The 26509-nt window shown below is 42.8% G+C and overlaps 1 protein-coding gene across 1 annotated transcript in view; it reads right to left on the bottom strand.

The window, feature by feature from the left end:
- The window catches only part of LOC146179121 (uncharacterized), a 79349-nt gene that overhangs the window by 33416 nt on the left and 19424 nt on the right, over nucleotides 1–26509 (bottom strand). The window contains exons 3-4 of the mRNA XM_084578809.1: nucleotides 5392–5670; nucleotides 3101–3538 (exon numbers count right to left, since the gene is read on the bottom strand). Of these exons, the coding sequence (XP_084434935.1) occupies nucleotides 3101–3538; nucleotides 5392–5670 (717 nt within the window). The remainder of the gene's footprint in view (nucleotides 1–3100; nucleotides 3539–5391; nucleotides 5671–26509) is intronic.

Here is a 26509-nt window from a genome sequence, read left to right as displayed (position 1 = left end):
TCCCTTCTGTCAAATATGCTTAGAAATGTGTCCTCCTTCAAACATACTAAATTAATATGTCTAGCTTTTCGGGAGACAAGTATGTGCTAACTTCGTGATTATTCTTGAGCACAAGAAGAGGTCAATTAAAACACTGCGCTTTGAAGTAGCAAGAAATGCAGTGTTTGATTAAAATGCGCAAGCTTCACTTGTCCCCGGACGTCACTATATAGCACGTTTGCTACTTACTAGCTGAAGAGATTTTTCAGACTACAATCTATTTATCTCATTTAAGAGAGGAGCAGATTACCATTTTCCTTTTTCCCGTCTGAAAAACCTTAGAACGCGTGAGCTCCGAAAGCCACGAGTGCCATGAAAGCCACCTTGCGCGTTCTCGAACACCACGACAATAATTCACAGACCGCAGATTATTGAAAATAACTGGGTTCGTCCCTTGCAGACACCACCAGATACTGCAGAAAAGGAATACTTGCTGTGTAAGCAGACTATTACACGTATTTTGAAAGCTACAGCTGACACACCAGCAAAAATTCCACACATTTCCTGATTGCCCATGTAATGAGGTAACGAAGACATCAGACCTCAACTCTTAATATATCCCCAGCAAGCCATCTTAAAGAAAGCTCAAAGCGATGTGAGCACTCAGTTCACCCGAATCAGGTAACAGTCCATAATATATTTTCGGTTGCAATGCTTTGAAAATGGCTATACTTTCTCCTAACCTCACCTCGTGACTGTCATGAGTGACAAAGTTACAAAAGCAGCTCACACAGAATTTTTACCCCTCTACGCAACTGTTCCTTATGAAGCGATAAATGCTGCTACGAATAAAGTGCGGACTTATGTTTCACATTCTGCTAGTGCGTTGAGCTGTCAAGTGGTGACGAGTTTCGAGAATGTCCCAAGCCTTGTCTACACGACGTCTAGAAACGTCAGTTTAAATCAATATTCTTTCATTAATTAGACATAAATAAATGTGTTAGTCATTAATTAGTAATTGAGTATTAGGCATGAATAAATATAATTAGGCGTTATTTATTCAATTATTTGATTAGTCATTAGGTCAGTAATTAGTCATTATTTACATTATAAAGTCTTATTTTGGTAATTATAGCGGCCATTAGATAATAATTCGCCATTAATTATCCATTCGTTACTAGTCATTGTTAATTAATAATTAGTCACTGATTCAACTCATCAGTCATTAATTACTAATTGATCATTGATTGGCATATGGTCATATAAGACACGCATTCGCGCATACTGTGCGGGTGCTTTGTGATTGTTCGAGACCTCCATAATGTCATCCCGTCTCGACCAATCAGAGCCACCGCAAAAGCGGGACACATTTTGTCCACGACAGTATGAGCCATTCAAGTTTTTCGCCTTAAAAGTCTCATGTGCATTTAAGTAACCTCCCTGAGTGCTCTTTCGTATTTCTGTTGCCTCCAACGTCGAACGCCGCTTTTTGGGTGCACGTGGCAGCTGCTTCCTCGACGGAAGCACTCGGGAATCCGATATTGCTCGCCGGCCATAAACTTCCGTGGGCTTCCGCGAATACCACGGCCTGCATCCGGCTTACAACGAGCCGAAGCCTCATCTGCGTCGCTAAAAGCCCTCTTCTCGCGTTAGAGCCAAACAACTTCGGGAAGCAAAGCAAGTGCGCTCCTTTCTACTAAACGCCTGCAACATGGGTGGTGGCAGGAAACTTGTTGACAGAGCTCCTGCTATTTTTTTTCAAAGGGGAGGATAGTGTAGATGCAATAAAAAAAACTAGGCAAAAATCGGCAATATTTATCGCACGAATAAAAGGCATATGACTACATGCTATGAGGAGTAACAAAAAAAAAGTGTGATTTAAAATTCGTCAAGTATCAACACGTGAACTTGCTTGCACAAATATGTTTAACATAATAATTGCAATGCTTTAAAAGGCAAGATAGGATCATCACCGCAAAATAGAAATGTTCTCACATCTGCAAAAAACACCGTGTAATTCAAAGAAATTAAAGATAAAAAATGGGTACCAAATTCCTTCTTGAAGGAAGCCCTTCAATAAAAATATGCCTTTTAGAGCTCGCGAAAAATTCGGTGATCGCAGGCAGGAGCTGATGTTACCAGACCATAAATGAATACTATGCGTTTCAATGTTTTAATTCGTCCGCATGGCCACTTCTACAAACCTTCGTAGAAATGCTTCCCATACGCGTATCTTTATTTAAAACTCTTGAAGCAAATCGTGCCGCCAAAAATCTGGATAGGATCAGATGAGCAATCATTTTAGGAATTGTGAACTTCTATGACGCTCGATAGCCGGAGCGAATAATACTGCTTAGGATGCAGCCACTCTAATTATTAAGGCGGGGTAATTAAGAACCTAGAATGAAAAAGGATATTGTCTTGGGACAGAAAATCTGGTCATTGGCTGAAGGGAAGTGACATCAGAAGACCAGAAGTGGAGGCCACATATGCGGAAGGATTTAAATTAAAAAAGACGACCCTTAGAGGTACGTAGTTGTCTACAGACAGAAGCGAATACAGGGGCCGAAAGTGCAACCGCGAAGGAATGACAGGAACTATAGATGCAAAGACATTCGCAGCTTCAAATGCTATTGCACATCCAAAACATAACGAAAACAAGTATCCTTGTTCATTTTAGCAGTAACAACTGTAATAAAGACTTTCTTCTTGGTACGCGCATGGGCAGCGCATTGGTAAGCTGCAATCGAAAGCCTATGTGTTCACCCTCTAGCTGGCTAAAATATGATTCAGGTAATTTAATTCAATAATTATGCTAACAACGTTCATATCTATACCACATTTCTCATAAACTATTAATTTTAATGGCTAGATTAAGAGTGTAAAGTACAGGTGCTCCAGCACTACATATCCCTCTGTTATTGACGTCAAAGATTTTTTATTTGTGCCACATTCATTCAGTCTGTTGGTATTTTTCTTAAACCAAGCTCTTTTAACAAAAACTGTAAAAACAAACTTGTTAATTTATCGGGCCTTAAGCTTGTATGCCCTAGCGATATGTGAACTATTTATTCGGTAAAATTAGAGCAGTCATCGAGTGCAAAGCGAGCCTCAAACTGACCTGCATATCCAGGCAGGCACTGGCAGGTGTATTTGATGTCTGATTCGTTGATACATCGGGCGCCGTGCAGGCAGGGAGAGGAGAAGCACGGGTCGTACTGGTGGCACGTCTTCCCGTAGTACCCGTTCACGCACAAGCAGGTGAAGGTGTGCGAGGCGTTCGACCGGCATACGCCGTTGTGGAGGCAGGCCGAGGGCTTCAGTAGGCACGGGTTAAAGTCTGAGCAGTTGCGGCCCGAGAAGCCCGTGAAGCAGTCGCAGCGGTACTCTCCGTGGCTCGTGTTTACACACGTGCCGAACGTCTTGCATGGCTGCTCAGAGCATGGGTCGAAGTGCTCGCAGGCCTCGCCGTAGTAGCCCGGCTCGCACAGGCACCGGTACCCGGGACGTTCATCCATGGTCTCGCACGAACCGTGCTTGCACACGTTCTGCAGGCAGTCTGGGAGAACGGGGAATCATGTAGAGGGAGGGAGAAATTAAACGCACTTCGCTGTGGTGCTTAGACATTTGTAATCAAAGATGAGAACACTTGGGAGAGGAATATTTAGCTCAATTGAAACGCTTTTACTATGAAAATCCACTACAACCGCGTACGTAAGATTATTTCTGGGATCTACATGGTTAAAAAACAATATAAACGGATTATGAACAGTCTACATCGCTTTAAACTTCCCACAAAAAGCATCTGTTCGTATACAGGAACTAAATATATATGTATGGAATGGGACTGCAGTATGGTTAAAGGAAAAGAACGTCACGGGCTTGTCATCCGTTTCGCACTTTCTCAAGCTTAGTATTATCCAATAACTTCCACTAAATATTACCAAAACACCACCTATTCGGAAAGGTTCTGTCTTCACACGCCTTCAGTTTGGAAAGGAAAATGCACCATATTCGATGTGTGTGTGTGTGGCGTGTGCGTGTGCGTGTGCGTGTGCGTGCGTGCGTGTGTGTGTGTGTGTGTGTGTGTGTGTGTGTGTGTGTGTGTGTGTGTGTGTGTGTGTGTGTGTGTGTGTGTGTGTGTGTGTGTGTGTGTGTGTGTGTGTGTGTGTGTGTGTGTGTGTGTGTGTGTGTGTGTGTGTGTGTGTGTGTGTGTGTGTGTGTGTGTGTGTGTGTGTGTGTGTGTGTGTGTGTGTGCGTGTGCGTGCATGCGTGCGCGTGTGTGTGTGTGTGTGTTATCTCCTGCATTGAATTCTGAGCAAGAAAAAGTAGCGAGGGACGCGCTATTGGGACGCGCGATCTAATCCTCGTACCGCACGACTGTAAAAACATATACCAAGCAGCCGCCCACTGTCGAGCGGGTCTAAATGGGTCTAGATATGTTATCTCTGCCATCTCCGTGGAACAAACTGATATGGAAATGCCAATTTTATTCACCCAGAGCGCTAGGCTGATTGTCGATGAATAGCCCTTTCACAAATCAGTCGTCCGCTCAACGACTACCGCTATGTCCACTCGCACAAGGACGTTGCAGAGTAGTCCACACTTATCTGAACTACACGCGCGGGCATCATGCAACTCCTGTCAGTATCCTACAGACATTTCATGTTGCTCCTATCTCCGATGTGGGCTGTAATAGCAAGCAGTGCACTGTTCACTATATGAATGACACCATACGTGCCACAATTGTTTAGCGATCAGTTAACATACAGCTAGACTGAACGTGGTAGCTGTATTTTGATTAACGTCTCATACTTGTTAAATAAAAGAGAGCAGTTTCAGTTTCAGAGCACGGCCGACACAAAATAGTTTTTCAGGCATCTGAATGCTAAAGGACATCCGGTTGACTGACGCTAGCTGGGCTGAGCTGGCAAGACAGAGTTTTGTTAGTATCTCGTTACTGATAATTTACCTGTTACTGATAGAAGGAATGAGAACTCAGTAATTGAATCACAGTGCTTTGATTCAATAATCGATTAATCAATGAATAAATCTTCTTAGTGCATGAGACAGTAATTTATTTATGTACCGTCTTTGCCAAAAGTAACCAGGCTGCGGGTTGCAGTTCTCGGACGAGTTGGAGAGAATTCGTACCCCGTATGAAGCTAGAAATATGTGAAAAGTAAAGGTGAGCTCCTGTCCTCACTTATTAACAATTTGTGATCCTCTGAAATTAAATGTTGGCTTCAAAATACAAGCGAGAAGCAAAACATGCAGCCTGGTTACTTTTGGCAAAGACGGTACGTAGTGCTTGGCTGAGGAAAGGAACAGGTCAACTAAAATCAACTAATATAAATATTTCCTTATATCAAATACATATAAATCATTAATGATTTATTGATTGGTCCTCACAGTCGATGCGCGTGGCGAACCGGTCCACGGGACTTCCGATGCCCTCCTCTCGGCCGTTCCAAGCGTACACGCGGTACTCGTAGTCGGTCCAGGGTCTGAGGCCGTGCACCGGTACGCATTTGTCGGTGGCACCCGTGGTGACGTTGACAAAGGAGGTGACGTTCGCGGTCACCGCTCTGTACTTTACCACGTAGCCGGACACGTTGCCATACAGGGGCCGCTGCCAGCAGATGCGCACAGTCGTGTCGTTCACTACGACGGCACGGGGATTCTGAGGGTCTGCGATGAGAAAGAAAAAGAGAAGAGAAAAACGAAGAGACATCTGGGCGAGTTGGTACGGTGACATGATGAATAAACAGCGCTACAGACTAGGACGGAGGTCAAGAACAAGCAGGACGCGCGCCGACATTCGCAACTGAAGTTTATTGAAAAAACACAGTATAAATATCCCATCCAAGCCGCACCAAACCACACATGAAACAAAAACAAAATCATGATGACCCCACACACACCACGTTCAAGAAAACCAATCTCATTATCTCAGAAACCCAACCTCAGATAATGAGGTTGGGTTGCTTGAACGTGGTGTGTGTGTGGGATCATCATGGTTTGGGTTTTGTTTAATGTGTGGTTTGGTGCTGCTTGGCTGGAATATTTATATTGTGTTTTTTCAATAAGCTTCTGTTGCGAATGTCAGCGCGCGTCCTGTTTGTTCTTGACCTCCGTCCTAGTCTGTAGCGCTGTTTATTCATCATGTCCAAGAGAAAAAATGAGAGAGAGAGATATTGCTCCAATAGGTTCAGTACCATAGCTTTCATCACCCTTCCAAAGACATTCACAAGAGAAAGGGCTGTGCTAATAGCCTATTAGATCGCTGGAGTTTGGATGGACGTCGTACAGAAAACGGAGTAATCCATTGCCATCGCTGCCGTCTTCAGGTTTTCCAGGCAATTTGAGGTACGGCTGTATTCGCAGCAGTTACCGTGCTTACCGTATGACGGTGTCAGCGCGCTTTAATAAAGAGAAACCTGAACGTCGCACATGCTGGGAAACTGATTGACGTGCTTTAAAAGGAAATAGTAATAGCGGTAAGGCATTCGCTGTAAATGTTTTGTACTAAGCAGAAAATGAAACAACTATTATGCGTAACGATCCCTGAAATCTGGTCACATAAAACACGACGTCATGAGTTTCTAATGTGCACCGGGTTGTTGCAGTTGTATAACAGCAGAACAGCAACTCAGTGATAATTCTAAGCGACAAACAATACTGTGAGACCTCGCCATTCTAAAACCATGATATTAAGCTGTGCAGGGGTTTGGGAGCCGGCTCTGGTCATTTAGCTCAACAAACTGTACTGGCGTGGGAAGAGAGAGAGATAGAGGATCACTTTAATAAAATATGAAAATTTTGCCGCTGTTTAGAATTTGCTTAGAATTTGCTCTGAGTAGTAAAGGGAATTGGGGATAGAAAGGCGGAATGAGAGATGTGTGAAAAAAATAATTAAAGTAGCAATAATAGAATGTGGCCATTAAGTGCGCAGTGAGATGCGTCGTTGAGAAATATTAAACCATGAAGTGATCAGACGCGTAGTCTGACAGATTGGCTCACTAAAGGCTCACAACGTTAAACATGCCTGAGTGGCATGCACATGTACAAATTTTACAGCGTGAAAATGCATGAGGGTGGCGAGAAATATAAAATTATCAAGATGTCCAAGGTTTTCTTTTCTTTTTTTTTTTTAAATACGCAAATAAGAAGTTCATGCAAGACTCTGTTGCCTAGGGCAGGCTAAATGACTTCAAAGACTGTCTAGTGTTAAAGGCAATAGGGAGATGTTCCTCACGCGAAGTTCATAGTAAACGCGTTCGTAAGCATATACAGGATATTCAAGCAGATTATGTTCAACAGTTTAGATCGCGCTACACGTGCCACAGTCCAAATTGTTGCTTGGTCAAAACGCTATCGTAAGTCGTTTGTAAATGCAGAGTACAGGCGAAGTCTATGATATAGAGTTTCCAGACGGCGAGGAAATATGGGAAGGATCCTTGATCTTATAGATGCAGGTCTACTGTGTCAGGAAATTAGTAGTGATGTGTCATCAAGCTCCAGAGCCAACACAGAATACGTTGGGCCTGGTGTGGGAAAATAACTACACATCTGTGCTTAGCGCTTTAGTCGAAAGCCCATCCATCATTAATTTTCTGCATTGCAGTAAATGTGAGATTGAGTGAGTCAAATAATGAGTAGTGATGATAATAATGATGTGAGGGGGGTGCATGTAGGAAGTTATGTGTCATATGGTTTTCAAATCAAGGTAGACTTGAAATATACCTTTTTCATTCTTCTCAGTGTCGCAAGTAGTATAAAAGAGAATCTTCATCATTATCATCATCTTCAGCCTGACTATACACACTGCAGGGCGAAGGCCTCTCCCATATTTCTCCAATTTACCCGGTCCTGTGCGAGCTGCATACACTTGACCCCTCAAAGAGCATACCTGTTTTTGTTTTTTTCCGGTCTTTGCATCTTCGAGTTCTATATAAAGCACAGCAAACAATCTAAGAAGAGTACCCAGCCATTTGGTTTGGTTTCAGGCCTTTAACGTTCCTAAGCAACGTGGGCTATGCAGCACCCGCAATGGAGGCCTCCGGATAATTTCTCTAACATAGGGTTCGTTATGCATACTAATATTACACAGTACACGGGCGACTTGAGTTTCGCCAACATCAATTCGAGGCTTCTTGTGCCGGTATACAAACAGTGCCTGCCGGCCATTTCCAGTGCCCTGTTAACACTGAGTTACCTCGGCATAGCCTAAGCAGCAATTATCTCTTTTCGTTCAAGTCGAAAGGTGTACGAAAGTGTATTGTAACAGTAATTTGTTTGCGGTATTGAGAACAGAACTTTGACATATAACGGACTTGATTATAATAATACATGCTTTTTTTTCTCCCTTTGATCATATCAAACAGATAATAACAGTATCTGTTTGACAAGCTTTTAAAATTAATATAGCGCCAAACTTTCTCTTCATTCACCTGTACACAAGTTTCTCATTATTCACTTTTCTAAAGAGAGTTGTACTTGGCGCCTGATAGCCATATATACTAAGTACCATGAAACCCCCTATAAATAACTAAGATAAGCACAGATTAAATGAAGGAAATAAGTTATAGCCAGGCATAAATTTCTTATTCCCACAAACTAGTGATATTCCTAAACAGGCTTTAAATAGAGCCTAGGAAGAGACAACTGGCGCGTTGGTTGACCCTGCACATTTCGCTCGAGTGTCTTGAGCTTCAGCTGCTGGCTCCCTGCTCTTCTGCTATGTCCGCCGCTCATGCCCGGGTCATTTTAGAAAATCGGCTGAGATGAAGCATCTGTTGCTCCCGTTATTGCAGTGGTGTGTTCAGGAAACGTATGGACTGGCTTTCCATGGGGCATGCATATTCTGTGATATGGCCAAATACTTGTCTTCTTTTTTTTTGCATGCTTTCTCGCCGCATAGAAAGACATTTTACTTTAAGATTGGTTGCAGCACTACTTTCAAGTTCTATGTTCGACAGGTCCCATGGGACGCACGAAGCAAACATTTTTATAAATTTATAAATTTGAAGAGCTCATTTATTCTCATCTGCCACCTGATCGCAGGAGCCGCATTAAAATATTTTATGTTCCTAATATTTGGGACGATGCATAAAAAAATATTGAAATTCTATAATGCATATGTTCGAACGACATCAATATTGCAGGAGGGGGAGCTCAATCCGCTGAAACATTTGTAACCCATACGTCGTGAAGATGACTCAGAAAACAAAGGTTATAATTGCAATCACGTGGCAATCCTGGCAAAAGTGTGTCTTTAGAATGTGATTTGATTATTTAAGGCACACTCAAAAGAAATGGTGACTTAAAACGAGGCTCCCATGTGCTGTGCAATGTCACTGCATTTAAAGAACCTCACGCGGTCGCAATTTCCGGAGCCCTCCACTACGGCGTATTTCTCATAGCCTGAGTAGCTTGGGACGTTAAACCGCATGAGCGAAACCAAACCAAACTAAAGTTTACTGTGCTATTGCATATTCTTACAATTTGTTTACTTATTATATGCGCCGTTTGGACCAATGCCTCCCCGAAGAAAATGTGACTTTATGCTAAAGAAAAATGTAAACTTCCTCCGCCCCGGCCATGTCAATGACTTTGCTAATTACGACCACTTTTCTGACAAGAGCCCTGCACTTTTTTCTCCAATTGCCGTTGAGGACACTCCACACAATTCAGGAAACGTGAAGTACCACCTGTTTTGAAGATTGCGCCCGCCTCATGCACCGTAAAAGTTGAATAACCGGCGGCAAGATTCGGGGGGAAGTTTTCTGCTAATTAACCTAGTAGGAAAGTTGTCCTGAGTACAGGACTGCCACGATTACTGAAATAGTGAAATAATACAAAGACAGAGTTTTATAAATGCGCAGCGGTTAATAAATGCGGCCGCAATTAATTTCAAGATTGCGAACTTCCACACTGTTCATGGGCTGTGGGGAAGAGCTGTTTTAATGTATTTCTTTCAAAATTCAATGCGCGTTTTTTAAATCTCGAGGGAATTCACAAAACAAGGAGCATTGTTGCCAGATTTGCTCTGCTTCGAAATGTGGTACGGGAGAATTTTTTACCCAGCAAAAAAAAAAAAACCGCCTTATTAAGGTGAGAAAGTTGCTTTTGCGGAAGAGGCTTTATACTACAGTATTCTAGAAAGTAAAGGCAAAACTGTTTACAGCTTTCCAATACGCCAATATGTAGGGATGACATCGTTGAAAACCATGAAATATGTAAAATAAAAAAAGACGTCACGAAAGCGCGTTGCATTTCTCAACATCATTTATGCTGCTCGTTATTGCTACGCTGTTTCCTTCTTTGCTGCTTAAAGCCTTACTTAGTTTTCAATTATTCGAATCAAACCCAAAATTTCCTCCAACCACCATTGCACCATTTCGACTTTGCAGTTTGGAGGTACCATAAGTAAACGTTTTTCTTCAGCCGTTGTTGTAAGAGAAAGTGTCTCCAAAAAATTTTGTGATCCTGTTTTTCACATTGTTTAAACATAGTTCTAAACAAAATATCCACCGGAAGGGACATATTTGTTGCGCAACTTAACTGTCAGAATTATGAGGTTCTCATTATTGTTTTTGTTCTTTATTCTTCGTGCCTTCTTCCTTCATACTTTCCCCAACGCGATTTTGCAAAGTGAGATTCTTCAAAAGAAGTTTTGGCTATTAATGGCCTGGAAACAGAACGTTAGAAAAATTCTATACATTGGCAGCGGAATTCTAGTAGAAGAAAAATCTTTCGAACGTTTTAGAAAGCCTGACATGCCCGCCGCGCGTTCCGTATGCCAACGCTATATATGTGGCCAGCAAGTATGCTTAGATCTACAGCCTTCGTGTCATCAATAATCTGGTCAATCTCGCTGAACATATATGCTGTCATTGGGACAAAAATAAAAATCTGCAGTAAATCTGCAATCTGCAGGTTACCCCTCAATGGCTCGTTTTCTGATTCGGCATTCCTTAAATTTGTAATAAGAAGCCTACATCTTAAAATCTATAGTCAATCCCTATAAGCGAACTCACTATCCGTCTGCCCCATCCCTTTGCTTTTTTTTTTTACTTTTCAGATTCCACGCCTCAGCAAGCGGAGCTGGATGTGAATGCTGCATAGGCATAAACGACGGCCATATTGATGAGTATTATCCCAAGACAGTGGCATAATAGCTTCGTAATGTGTGCCGATTCCAATGGAAAAAACTTCTGAACTGTGACAAAAATGCGACAATTATTTAGTTTTGTCATAACGATATAAATTATCTGTAGTGTTGTAGTACTTTCCTGTAGTTCTTAATTTTTTTCTGTCGTACTTTTTTGTAGTCTGTAGTTCTGTAGTACTTTCCTGCAGTTCTTTAGTTTTTCTGTCGTACTTTTCTGTAGTCTGTAGTACTTTGATATTGTAAATACAGAAAATTCTGCCGTTATCAAAAAATTTGCTGTCACAACAAGTTTTCTTTTTAAAGCCATATAGAAATTCTGTTGTCGCAAATTAAAATTAGTTTTTTTCCGACTGGGTTGTGTCATGCTAATATTACTTGACGCGTGTGTGTGTTCTTTGCTGTATAGAAGTCCATAACTATGGCATCAATAACAGCTTTGCTGTGCAAATGCTGTCCGTTAACAGCAACCAAAGCTATCATCGAAACATTAGCACGCAGTGAAGCAGCCCCGCGCACGCTCTTGCACCTTTAACTATCGTTGGCAGAAAAAAAAAAGCTGTCATTTCAGAAATCGCAATGAACCAACGAACCGGACAAAGCGGACAATTTTGCCGCCGCACGCACGGCCGCTGCCGTTAAAGCTCTCAGCCAACATTAGCCACTTCCACACAATGGCGGAGGCAGGCTGAAAGACCATTCCCTACTGATAAATTCTGAAACGCAGATCCATCTAATACAGAAGGATAGGCAATTAGGCAGCTTTACCTAAGCTTTGGCAAGGACACACAGTAGCATTTTTATTACTAGCGAACACCAACACAAGCATTACTTAGCGGGTCCATACAAACAGACAGGCATGATCATTCGCGCTTTGGGCGCTTTTCTAGAGCGCATTGTTGCTGGTGTGCTGTTCTAAGGCCATTGCGAGATGTACGCAAAGTACGAAGCACAAAACATATATTTATACGGCCCTGTTAAGGTAGGAACAGTCGTACTCGAAATGCCGCGCGTTTTCACAGCATTTCCTCTAGTGCAGGCAATTATCACAGCAATCAGATGTACAAATCTGTAAACTAGTACTTCCGTATCAAATGAGAGAACTTCAAAACAAGTATTATCAAAGAAGGTATTGTGCGCCAATTCAAAAATAACACCAGGCATTCCAGAATTTCCAAGGATGAGAACGGGGCAAGCTAATCAATAGACGAGTTGCAAAACCTACGAGTCAGTTTTCCTGTGAGGCAGGAATTCATGCACAACAGCGACAGACCCTGACTCAGGGATAATAGTTAGGTGCAGTGCATGCATCTACTACAGTCCAGGCTGCCTCGGATGCAGTTCCCATCGCACACGCCATTGTGAGAGAACAGGCTTTTGGGCATTCTTGACGCGGGAATAAAGGGGGGAGCACTGTCACCCTGGAGGTGAAGAAAGAAAACTTAGAATATTGACCCTATTGCAACAAGTTATTAGTGGGGCGACAGTGAGCGCGCGCGGAATGCTGCGACGAATGGGCGAGGGGTGCGGTTATTACCCTACCCGCCAGGCGATGTGCCAGCACTGTACCCAACTATTACCCCAAATTAAGGCTGTACCCCCATTGTGCAGGAATTTCTGCCAAACAGGGAAGCTGATTTGTAGGTTTTGCAACTGGTTTATGACAAAATGTTTTTGCAGTAATGAAGACTAATGCTTGCAGATATGAACCTGTGCTAGGTTTAGCCCGCACGGAGATTTCATATTTGGAATAAATGTAACACATCATTTGGTTTGGTTGGTTTGGTTTGTGGGGTTTAACGTCCCAAAGCAACTCAGGCTATGAGAGACGCCGTAGTGGAGAACTCCGGAAATTTCGACCACCTGGGGTTCTTTAACGTGCACTGACATCGCACAGCACACGGGCGCCTTGCTTTTCGCCTCCATCGAAAAGCTGCCGCCGAGGCCGGGATTCGATCCCGCGTCCTTGGGAACAGTAGTCGAGCGCCGTAACCACTGCGCCACCCCGGCGGGGTGTAACACATCGTGATGCGTGTTTTGGACCTAGTCTTTTCTTCAGAACCTAACAAGCCACCTACGGCGCATGGAGACGCCAAGCATGGCACTTGTATGTCGACGTGTGCCAAGTTTGCATCGATCCTGTCGTGTAATATTAACACCAACAGAAGTACCTTACACGCATTCTGATATGTACACAGGCGTTTAAATAGACTGACTTGCCGGAGGGCGCCAACATAATCTTAACCCGTAAGCCCATAAGCCGCAAGCGGTCACTGCGATTGTGATATCTTAAGGCGAAAGCCTTTCTTAGGTTCATGGAACGAAATGCCGTCCGCGAGAGTTGTGCGCGCGAAGTCTGTCAATCCTTCCTATCAGGAAGCGTTGGATCTCTGCGCAAGATTCTGCGAGATGTGTTCTTGTATAGTGTTCCTGTCATCTGCAATTACAAACTTGAACACGCGCCAGAGAACACATTCGACAGGAGTGATAGTGTGTCATGTAAACTAACACTTTTTGGAGAAAGTGTGACTGATACTGCGCCTTTATTTTCCTGTACACAAATTATATAATTCTATGTAGCACTGCAACGAACACCGATAAGAGTAAAACGATGAGAGGCAAGGCTTTCGCCATTTTCCTCTTAAGAGACATCGAAGAGACCCTCCAAGTTCTATCGCTTGCTTGCCCGTAGAAGAAAAATGGGCGTCTGCGGAATACAGTGTCCCCGATAGCCATTTTTGGTTAGCAGACTGCAACACAGCAGTAGAGTTTCAAATGACATCAAAAGCACAAAATGTGCAATTCACACAGTGATGTCCTTCATGGGACCTGAATCACTGAATAATACCTGTCTCGGAGTTCATGCAGCTCCTCTACATGCGCACACCTGACCAAAAAAAAATTAAAACCGCATGATAGCTTTAATTTCAAGCTTGTATATTCGAGTGATTTAGAGAAAAGTGCGCCACGTGCAAGATTCTGACCGGCAGGAATCCCCCAGACTTCAATACATTTGCGCAAATACATCTTCTTACCCTCCTGACGAAGTTGCAATTACAGTAGGCAAACGCGCTCCTTCCCATCTAGTGTCGTTAAGGGGGAGAGTAACATTAAAAGAAAGACAGTATCTGTCATATTTCTCGCTGGACGCCTTAACCACATTATAAGGGAAATGAAGGAGGGGGATGACCTAAAGGGTCTGCGAGACGCCCTTTACTCGGCGTGGAAAGGCACTCCCGCTCCATGGCACTCCGTGGCCTCCTGCTGCTGATATCTCCAACTCATATATCAACTTATCAAGGCTCAGTACCCCCACATGTTGTGCGCCTGTCAGATGACGAGCGCAGCCGTTCCGTGCGCAAATTCCAAATATATTATGCATGGGTAGGGTAAAAACGCACTTAGTGATATATATTATCACACTCCGAGGCTATATATCGCTGGCAGGCGAGAGGAACAGTTGTTTTCGTTAAAATCACGAATGTTCTATTGTAACGTAAAGAGCACTAGCTGTCAAACTATTTAACTTTGAGTCATCTCTCCTGACACTGACAGCTTGAAAACCGAGTAAATTGGTCAGATTTATCAAGTCTAACAATATATTGAGGACATTTTCACGATTATCCCATTCATGGTTTGATTACAGCTAGCAACATAAATATTTTCATTAAAAGCGTGTTACAAAGAGGCCATTGACTCAGGAGTTACTTCTATATAAACTTTCGGCCGGAAAAACTAGTCTGGGGAGATTTGTTTGCAAGATATCAGGTTCCGGGCAGTCATAATATTGTGTTCCATCTCCTCCTAATTGTAACGAATGATGTGAATTCCGTTACAGATAACGAGTGTTCTTGTACATTATATTATATTATATTATATTATATTATATTATATTATATTATATTATATTATATTATATTATATTATATTATATTATATTATATTATATTATATTAAACTATATTATTAGTATATTACATTATATTATATTATATTATATTATATTATATTATATTATATTATATTATATTATATTATATTATATTATATTATATTATATTATATTATATTATATTATATTATATTTAAGCAGTGTTTTCAAGCCATTATTTTGAGCAACTTCTCCAGGTTGAGTCCAGCTATATCGCCAGTGGCATACGGGCACAATAAATACAAGAGAGACATGCGGGCTGCTTTCCATATCTTACCGATGTTTATTTGAATGAGTCAGAGGAAATCAAAGCTGAGCAGTTATGTGGCTATTCAACATTCAGATGTGTTCCATCTAGGGGGGCCCTTATTTGTTGCAGCTTCAGCATCCGCGCACAGATCTAGGTCACTATAAACAATAAATCGCGTGAGCGTGCCGTTGAACAATTCTATAGAACTGGCTATTGTCAAACGTTATCAGAACTCGAGTGAGGGAACGAAACCTATTTCAAGCCACAGAGCCAACCATTCGGCGTCATATCTGTACCATGTTTTTTTTTTCCTTACGACTCGAAAGGGAAGCAAGAGCGCTTGTCCTATACATTGCGTGCCGAGGAGCGGCGCTTACCTGTAAGTTACTCTATATAGATAACGATCATTCTGAGAGTCTATGTAGGTTATATACGCCTAAGGGTAAGGCTGAAGGATTTGATGGTAGCACATTAGGCAAGTCGCGTGTATCATTGCAATATGCAGCCAGTATGCTAGACCATACAGTGAATCAGTAGAGTCTCCTTCAAATAAGGACATTGTATATAACTTCATATACGTAGCCACGTCGTAATTGATGAATAAAACTCTTTCCGGTTCTGCATTCAAATCGTTGGCACACATACACGGCCACCGGACTATGTTGATATGTATGCGGCCCTTAATAACGATAAGTGTCAGTAAAATGTGTAAAACAACCTATAGCACTAAGTACAAAACGACAGCGGCTGCGTCTACAAAAATCACACGAGCACCTGCACACATACGCAAAAATACGAACTACGATAACGTATGAATTGTCACACAAGCGATAAGAGGACCAATTCAACTTCACCTGGTAAACGCCCGATTTTTTTAAATATGGTTAAATATGGATGTTTTACGTACAGATGAAGCGCCATGCCTGATACAAACATATAGTACATGAAATACTAAAACTTCCAAATTCTTTGAGCGATTCTGATAACAGTGTCAGCGAAGGCCTCGGTTCCCTGAAAATCGATAGTTACGGGTATACGTAGTCTGAGCACATTTCATAACTACCTCGCAATTCAGTGCAGTGTACGCCTGTGGAGAGCAGTGCATGCAGTGTTGTGCAGAGGAATACACTTCCCACATGACTGCAGTGATACTGTCGTAATAATAAATGTTGTGAGCTCCATTCATGCCTGTTCAACACTGTAGACATGCCTCCCAAGTCGATTTTAGTTTTCAAGGCTGGTCCCAGGCTTGTTCTAAATGTAAACCTCAGGTACGATTACAAGCCCTTTTCATTGTGGTTATTCTAAACGCTGCTCCGGCGATGAAGTAATGAAGGCAGGGCTGCTGGAGGGGCTCGTGCAGCGTGGTATTATTCAGCTCAGTTCAGTCGTTCAGTCGTGTCCAAATCTTCGTGACCCTATGGACCATATCACACCACGCTTTCCGGCGGTCTCTCACAATCTTTCGTATTATTATTATATACCCTCAAATGCGAGCGCAATACCCCCTCTAGTTGTATCTCAAGCAAATATGCAAGCGAGTGAGCGGTCTATAAACTCATACGTCGCTTAATATTTTGTTTTCTATTTATTTATTTTTTGCTGTTCGGACTTTAAAACTTGACAAGTTGTAACCATCTAGAAGAAGCGAGTTTTTTATGTGTCATTTATGGAGATCAGAGCTCAAGAATCGGTCGACACTAGGGGGCTAGGGGAGTTTGTGCGTTCGACTAGGAAAGTCCGCGTTGAGGATTCAGTCGTAAGAAATCGAAATTGCTTTTTGATGCGGTCAGAGAAACGTAAAACAAAAAATAAAAAGATTCCTGACTAGGGTTTCGTACCGCATATATTTTCTGCTGCCACACTTCTCATTTCCCCCAAGAGGCGGGCCCTTTTCGCTCTCCCCGTACGTGTCCCAATTTTGCGGCTGAAATAACGGCAAATACAGCGGGAAAAACTTTCTCTGGAAAACAGAGACCCTCCTGCTTAAGAAATCGAATGGGCCAGAAGCTTGTTCCACGGACGGTTGTGTGAAGCGTGGAATTTTGTAAGGCAAAGCGAGCGCTGGTGCGTATGATTAAGGGGAAAAGAAGCGACCCCCTGGCTTTTCGTCAGTTGCATTGCGAGCACCTATTTTCTCGCAGGCAGTTCTGCAATGACTAGCTAAACTAAAGAGCACGCTAGTAAATATTATGCGCGTTCGGTACTGAGCAATAACAATCAATTGCTACATAAAACTGAGCATAACTGAGTTATTTGCATTGACAGGAAATATGCAATCACCTTTGGACAGGGCAGCGTGCGTAAAAGGTAATGGAGGACGTCGCCTAAAATTACCAGAAGCATTTTGTTAGTAGGAAAGCATGACATACACAGACATTTTGGAGCTCACAGCCGACATATTTAGCCGAGAACAGCCCGTGGGTAAAGCTTAAGTAGTCTCGAAGAAATGTTTTGGAACAAGGAAAGGAGCTGCATGTGCTCTAATCGATGGAAAAAAATGGCGGAGGTTTAAGCATGGCTTTGATCTAGTCATAATAGCGAAAGCTCGCAAGTTTGTCTGGATTAGGTTCTATTTGCTTCGCCAAAGCAGCTTCTCGACTGGCTAAATCAGCTGGATAGTAAGACGCAGTAAGACGCGTTAGGTTTTTGCTAACTGCTGTAGTGTAAGGTTGAGGCAACGCTTCAACATTATCCTCATTCATGGCTACAAGCGGTGTGAGTACGAGCGCGCAGCGAGCTCCGTTTTATAGCACAGACCACATGGTATCAACGTTGCATGTGGCGTCACCAATGACGTCAAAGGTCATGTACGTGTCAAGACCAGGGTGCCCATTGGTCATATGACTATTATGGCAATCCTACACTACGCCAAATATTAATGCTAAACCAGACATATTATGGCTAGACATCGCGAAACAAATTTTCATTATGACATGCATGGCTTGCATGGCTGACGGTCGTTTGAGAAATGACCAGCAAAATCCGATGTTGTACCCTTAGTACTAGAACTCTCGCTCAAAAAATACAAACAAACGCAAGCAGCACAGATTAACGCGCACGCTAGATTTAATAATCCTTCAGTTGAGTATGAGGAAAGAAAACTAGCCTAAAGCGGGCATGTTGTGCCCAGGTTGGATGATCACTGTTACGACAGACAGGCAGTCGATTCACAAACGACGACGATATCTACGTTGACAGTGAGTAGGCACAAGGTAGCAAAGTTTCCTTGAAAAATGGAGGTAGCTGTCAGAGTATTTGGAGGCAGTGAAAAGAAACATTTAATTGAAGCAGTCACAATTTCAATGAGCATAATAAGGGTGACAAAAAGGGTGATGTTCATAGTTTTTAACTGTTACAACGGATAGACATTCGCTCAAAAATTATTTGAACCTTAAGATATGTCCGTCTCGCACACATGCCTACTATAAAATCCCCATCAATTATGTCTGGCACATGGAGCCCTAAAACCGGCTCACTAATTTACTCCGACGGCAGTGTGTGAATTATTCACATTCAAATCAATTCAATTCAGTTTTATTATATCCGTTCAATACATTCCAGCTTATACATACAGAAGGAGGTCCCAGAGTTAGCGACTGTATTGGGACCTCCAATAAATGACTGATAAAGATTAATATATATTGTTTATTACGGCTAAAATATGCTCTATAACTGCGCAAGCACTTTTGAGGCCCCTGTTATATACTTTGCTCGTCCCGAACTGACTCAGCAGTTGAATACGTGATCGAAAGGCAGTACGAAATAACTAATTTTTAAGGATTCCCTAAAAGCTATTCTGGAATACCCGTAATTTGGCTTGATGATTTCACTGTCTAGCAGAATCCCAGGACTTCAGAGCCCTCAAGTAAAGCGAGATCTATGTACCTGAACTCAATATATCGTCGTATTAGATGTTTAGAGCATACATGTCACTCGATAAAACTTCATATTTTACACCTCACCTCATTTCTTTTGTTTAAGATGTTAACTTTAAGGAAACAAAAACTTATTTCATTTCACTAAACCGTTAATCTCCCAATGAAGGAAAAAAGTCATGATAAGGCTTTTTTGTTCGCATTCCTTCTAGACAGCTACATAATGTCATGAATTACATTGAAAATAGAAGCATTCGTTTCACTTCGATTTCAAGCACAGTTCTTCAACGTCTCTCATAGCGTGAGCCGCTTTGGGACGTTAAACCCCACAAACCAAACAAAACCATCTTCGCTCCGCTACCTATCACACAAAAAAGAACACACATACCTTAAAGCAGGACACGCATATCTCGCAAAGTCCAATCTCGCTGCAGCTAAAATTTTCCTGATGAAATGCACACCAAGGGAGGAGTGGATATAGTGTAAAGATTACTCGAGGGTATCAACAGGCAGAAGCAAGAATTCAAAGAACTTATTGAACCTTGAAGAGGAGAAAAGGGGAAGCAAGGCGTAAAAAAAAAAGTAATTCACGAGGAAGATAATGAGAAAGGAAATTTACCAAAAGCCGATGAGACAGTGCTGATCAATTGAAACGAAGTAAAATCAACAACCTACTACTTGACGATAGAAAAAGAACTCGACAAACAATCATAGCAATGAGCAACATAGGACAAGGGAGAAAAGCAGGAACAGAAGAGAGAGCACCCATCTACCCTTCCTCCTACACACTTCACCGTCCAGTACACGCACGAGCAACTTCTCCCGGGGCGCAGGACGTCAAACCGTCTCTGTAAACAACATATTTTAGCGATCGGTACTCTGGAAAGGCGTAAAATGGCAGTCGGATTCGCCGTGGAAAACGCTTGGGGCTCAACGCGTTTCGTCTCCTCGATCGTTCCACGAAAACGCCGGCGTTTGAATTCTCGTTTGCGTTGCACGTTCGATACGCTGTGAGTACTTCGCCAAGCCTGTTCGTTTTCGGTTTACCTTTTTGCCGATGCTGTTGTTCCTCTTGCTACGTGTCTTAAACAAACAAACAAACTGCTGCAAGTTCTGCACTGTCAGTCACAGAAGCCCTCCGTCTGCTTCTGTTCTTTCCCGTACAGTTTTCAGTCAGTGCTTGCGTACGTGCTTCGTTTTCGATTATCTCGCTTCGTATTCAGCAGCGTAGAGTATACGTTGCTGCTGCTGTCATTTTCATTTGGTGGCAGACAGTGCTGTGAGCACCCCCTCGCACGAAGCTCTGACGCTGTTTTTCTTAAGGCTGAAACACGCCTGGTGAATATTCGATCTCTATCCCCTATCGTACAGCGGGTATTCTTTGTTTCAGCGTCCTCGCTGGTTCTTTTCTCATTTACATTCCCGTTTCCGTTTTGGACACTGTCATGCTTCCTTTCAAGGTGGAGTGTAGTGTTCCTTTTTCAAATCAGCATGCCAGAAACGGATATTTCCGGTTCGATACCTATGTTTCTGGAACCGTGAACGCCAGTATGACACAACAACAAAAATTAAAACTGCAAGATAAATTTTATACAGGAAGGTGGCAGCTTTAAATAAGTTGTCCACAAAAGAAATAAAACAGGAAAACACAGAGGGAAGGAATGACGTGATTTTATTTGGCCTTGCAGACGCCACTGTGCATGAATAGAGGCTGCGTGCGCTCAGCTAAGAAGCTGAATTTTACCATTGTTTCTTCATACTGAGCTTCATTGTGAAACCTCAGGCGAATACTAAATAATAAGCAAATCGAACGTGAAAGCGTGCAGGCACGGATTCGTGAAATATTCAGGCCTACTGACTACTTTGAGCATACGTAGCGAATCAATGCCGAACATAAAATCAAACAAGACAGTGAGTCTGGGACACTGCCGGACGATAGAATAATTGTTTTCGTCGGAATGGGACAGGTAAAAAGAACGGTCCCACATCTCAAGTCCAACGAATTCGTGCAATGGTGAAAGCACATAAAACAGCTTCGTTTAGGCTTTTCGATGTCTTGATTGATTGACTGATTGATTGATTGATTGATTGATTGATTGATTGATTGATTGATTGATTGATTGATTGATTGATTGATCGATTGATTGATCGATTGATTGATTGAAACTTTCAGTTCAGTTCAGTCGTTCAGTCGTGTCCGACTCTTCGACCATGTCACGCCACGCTTTCCGGTCTCTCACTATCTTCCTTACATCACATAACTTCATCTGCAGTGCCTCGAGGATGCCATCTAATCATCGCGTCCGCAGCCTACCCCTTCTCCGGCGACCTTCAACCCTTCCTAACATCAGATCTTTCTCCAGCGACTCCTCTCTTCTCATCAGATGACCAAAGTAGCTGAGCTTTAACTTTAGAATTTGACCCTCCAATGAGCCGTCAGGGTTTATGGTCGACAATATTGACTGATTTGATCTTCTGGCAGTCCTAGGAACTCTCAAGAGTCTTCGCCAGCACCACAATTCAAACTCATCAATTCTTCGGCGGTCAGCCTTTTTCACAGTCCAACTCTCGCATCCATACAACACAACTGGAAAGACCATAGCACGAGTTATACGGATCTTGGTTGGCAGACTAATGTCTCTGCTCTTTACTAGGCGGTCAAGGCTAACCATTGCTCTCTTTCCCAGAAGCAGGCGTCTCCTAATTTCATGGCTGCAGTCTCCTTCCGAGGTAATCTTGGAGCCCAAGAAGAGAAAATCTGTCACAGCTTCCACTTCTTGTCTCTTGATGCTCCAGGACTTGATAGGGCAAGACGCCATGATCTTTGTCTTTTTAATGTTCAGTTTAAGCCCAAACTTCTCACTCTCTTCTTGTAAGAGCATCAGAAGTCTCTTGAGTTCCGCTTCACTTTCTGCCATTAAAGTGGTATCATCCGCATATCTAAGGTTGTTGATACGTTTTCCAGCAATCTTCACTCCAGCTGAAGACTCGTCCAGACCGGCCTTCCTCATGATGCACTCTGCATATAGGTTAAATAGGCAGGGCGACAGTATGCAGCCTTGCCTCACTCCTTTCTCAATCGGAAACCAATCAGTAAGACCATGCCCAGTTCTGACTGTGGCCTCTTGCCCTTCATACAGGTTCCTGAGGAGACAGATGAAGTGAATTCGAACTCCCATCTCTTGGAGAGCTTGCCACAATCTGCTTTATTTTCCACCAATTTAGGAGCCCCCTACTCCCCGCTCCTGGCACGCAGGCCAGCAGGACGTCACTGAAGGATCTGGCGCTGTTTCAGCAGGAGGCCTCACACCATCATTTTTGTTTGTCTTTTTTATATATTTTTCAAGCATTCGTTTTCTTCTGGCAATATTCCAGGTGCTTGTACAGCTGTCGCCTTGTCATTACATTGGAGCCGAATTAGCCTAAGGTTAGAAAATGTCGTCCATGTCGTAATTCGGTAATCGCAAATGGGCCTATGTAAAGCACTCGGATAATTATATGTCGTCATAAATTTTTTACTTTCTGAATTAACGATATTCATAATTAATTATTTATTATTATTTAGTTATGAAAGGAGTGGTAACCACACTTGTTAGGGAAGAAAGCTACGACGAACCAATCACGTAGGACTTGCAAGGGAGGAACGCGCGGAAAAGCTTTTCAGAGCCCTTTGGAGCAGGTGATCACGTTGCATTAAGAAGGACAGGAATACTTGGGAATAAATTCCAATGGTAAATTCCAACAGGAATATTTGATTTATTAATGACATCGCCTAGCCACGTGATTCAGTGGCCAAATAAGAAAGTATGCTTGAGTACCTGTACAGACCAAGCAGAACGATTGGCCGAAAAATATGCACCACAGAATGTTGAACTTCTCCGAAAAATAAGGGCAGTTCCGGATAATCAGCGAAGCCATTGTTGTGTAAAGAAATATCTGCATAGGACAGGTAGCTGTCACAGGTGCGTACTACAACAAGGAAATAATTTAGAGATTAAGCACGTGGAGAAGCGCCTTGGTGAGCACTGTAAAGTTATGAACAGCCGTTTAGCAATATCCCTCAAAAACAATATATATACCAGCCTTGTCTAATTGGTACTAAAGCATGGTGCCTAAATGTGAGGAGGTCGAAAACAGCTGAAAAAAGAACTTCCGACAGCGCAGTGAGCCGTGAAAGGTTAAATTGCTCGGTGCAGTGTTATGAAAGAGGCAGAGAGGCCGAATGATCTAGGAAACAGATGCGACCTAATGCTGTCCTTGTCTAAATGATCCAGAAATAGGCGTTAGCTGATATTTTAATGCAAAAACAAGCTACCCATTGGCCCCTTAAGGTAATGGAGTAGATTCCAAGAGAAACCTGATTTAACAGAGGGTGGAGGAGAGTTAGGCAGGCGCCTGAGATGAAGTCTGCAGCGGTAAGGTGGTCACAGACAACTCTGTACATGGTTACTTGGAGTATTAATTGGAACAGAGCTTTTTCCTTCACCGAGTGCAGTTATTTCGTTAACGGTGATTATTAATAATTATAGTGCAATATTAATTAATGAAAGCTTAGTGCCCTTACGGAAGGTATGAGTTTAAAAACATAAATTAGGGCCTACGTTCTTCTAGTGGGCTGCATTATTAGCTTCAGAGTTCAAGACATCGCTCATAAACCCGAACAAACATTGAAAGACTATGACTCACCAATACGGATTTAATCAAGAGTTCGACAAAACATCGCCTGATCAGATGGTGACAGAAGGAGAATTATAGGATCACTGGCCAAGTCAAAGTTTAATGAAACCGTAATGACATTTTGGAAGCCTACGGCTTCCTTTTTCAGAATCTGTTGTTCACAATGTGAACAAGGAAGCCGTGGAGCTTCCGAAACTTCATTACGTTTTCATTAAACTTTGACTTGGTCAGTGACCCTATAATTTTCTTTATCAATACGGGTGTAGTTTTTGATTTCTATTCCTGTTTCTTTGAAGGCGTTCTGGACATCACTTACCTACTTTTACCAAGCCACAACATTTACAGCCGAAAAAAATCCGGCTCGGAAAGCTCGTAACGGCGTCTTCCACCAAGCGGCCGCGACGTTGAATAGCCGAAAAGAAAAGAAAATGCAGTACAAAGGATGCTTGAAAAAACGAAAACCTTAAGCGAACGAAAAGTGTCACCTTCACTTGCTTACGGAATTAGAGGTCCGAGTCCACAAAATGATGAACACTACATCTTGAAGCCAGTTTTGTCAAGCCTGCTTTAGCACTATGCACACGCATGCTCACAGACGTGTGTAACAGCAGGAGCGGACGACAATGAAACAAATGTGAAGTAGTGCTGCGTGCTCATATAAACTTAGATCGGGGCGGTGACTGCAGAAGTTAATGTTTAGGCCTCGAATCTATCGAGGCCCCGTACTGAATGTTTGCAGTTTTGAAAGAAGGTACGCTGACGTGAAGACGAATAAGAAGACAGGGATGCAATGGAGGAGCAAAAGGGGCCAGACGGTAAAAAAGATGTGATGTGCGGAAACGAATAACCAGAAATGGCGCTTGGAACGGAGCTCGTTGGGGACTGATATTGTAAAGGAAATGCCCTCGCCAAGTGAGAGGAACCCCGAACAACACTCTCGAGAGGAAAGAAAGGGGGGGAAGTGTGAGAAACGATAGATGCCTAAACGGAAAGGTTACAAACGAATGTACGAAAAGAGTGCTTTAGACAGACTTCCGGGAGGGGGAGTTCTTGAAATGCTCCTTATCGTGACGGAAACTGACGGAATAGCTATACGAAGAAGGAAACAAAGCGCCTCGCATCAAAACCGTTTTTCAAAATGCAACAGGAGCCTGGCAGGAGGAACGACGCAAAAGCAATGCAAATGGTTTGAGGCTTCATGTCGGGGACAGCAATACATTTGGCTGGGAAGGGGAGAGCAGGACTGATGCAGCATGCTATGTTATGTCCTTTGATGCTGAACATCGAGACAACAAAATTAAACGATACGTATAAGTAAAAGTTCTGAAGTTCAAAACGCATTTCGGCAAAGGTGGAAATGGAGAAGGTGTCACGTAGTATTCCCTTCTAGTCTGCATACCGACAAAGATGAGTTGTGGTGCCGTGCCCGAAAGGATTCATTGCTTTCCGATGGAAGGGTACCCAAAATTTATTGATGAAAGACTTCGTTGAAAGCTAGCGCTAGCTACTGCTTTTTCAGCTAGTAGTTGTTACGAAGCATTTTCATCAGCGATCGAAAGACGGACCAATATTCCTCCTCACCCCCCCTCCAAAACACACACACACACACACACACACACACACACACACACACACACACACACACACACACACACACACACACACACACACACACACACACACACACACACACACACACACACACACACACACACACACACGCACACGCACACGCACACGCACACGCACACGCACACACACACACACACACACACAAACACACACACACACACCTTCGATCCACAACCGGCTGTCGCATGCAACTAGGAAGCCGCTCGGCACAAACGATGTTCACACTTGCAAAGTCGACTCGTAAGTCGCTTTTCCAACTCGGGCTTGTTCGGAGCGAGATTCGCCGATCTTGACTGTTCGCCAGCAACAAAACTAACCTCCGTTCGCTTCAGCTGCGCCGCTGATTGGTTAACGGTTTACGATCAGTGGTTGCAGGGTTGAAAAGCCGAACAGTGCTCAACTAGCCGGCGACAGCTGCTTTTCGACCAATGGGACCATTTGCGACAGTCGCTTGTCAACCAAATTATCGTACAACGTCCGCGAGTCGCAAGTGTGAACAGGCTTTTAGCAGCCTGCATCGCGAATGTTAAACAGCCACTAGTTCTCGCGCTACGTGTGGCAGTTTTTATGAGCTTCCATTTGAGCGCAAGGCAATCCCAATACTCAAACACGCTGGAAATTGTACGTGAAAACCAGTATTTTAAAGTGTGCCGCATCGGCATCGGCAGCGCTAACGAATTGTTTTTATTTTTATTTTATTTTATTTATTTCAAATACAACAAAACCAACACATGGAACATTGCAACAAGCATCTGGATCCCTAGCTCGCAGGCTAGTTGGGATTCATGCACAAAATGTTCAAAATAAATTATTTAGTAGACAGCACCGACATTTGACAAAATTTCAAAAGGAGTAAGAGAGTTACAACCTACTGTAATAGTACGACTTTAGTAGTGCAGAGATGTTGGCAGTTTGCTTTATATTTATAGGGATTTCATTCCATATTGTAATCCCTACAGACAGAAGAGTTCTTTTTCCATACACATGTT

The sequence above is a fragment of the Amblyomma maculatum genome, chromosome 9 (genome assembly GCF_055883805.1).
Source record: "Amblyomma maculatum isolate TAMU_Amacu chromosome 9, ASM5588380v1, whole genome shotgun sequence".
Taxonomy (NCBI): domain Eukaryota; kingdom Metazoa; phylum Arthropoda; class Arachnida; order Ixodida; family Ixodidae; genus Amblyomma; species Amblyomma maculatum.
This window is presented reverse-complemented; position numbering and strand designations above follow the sequence as displayed.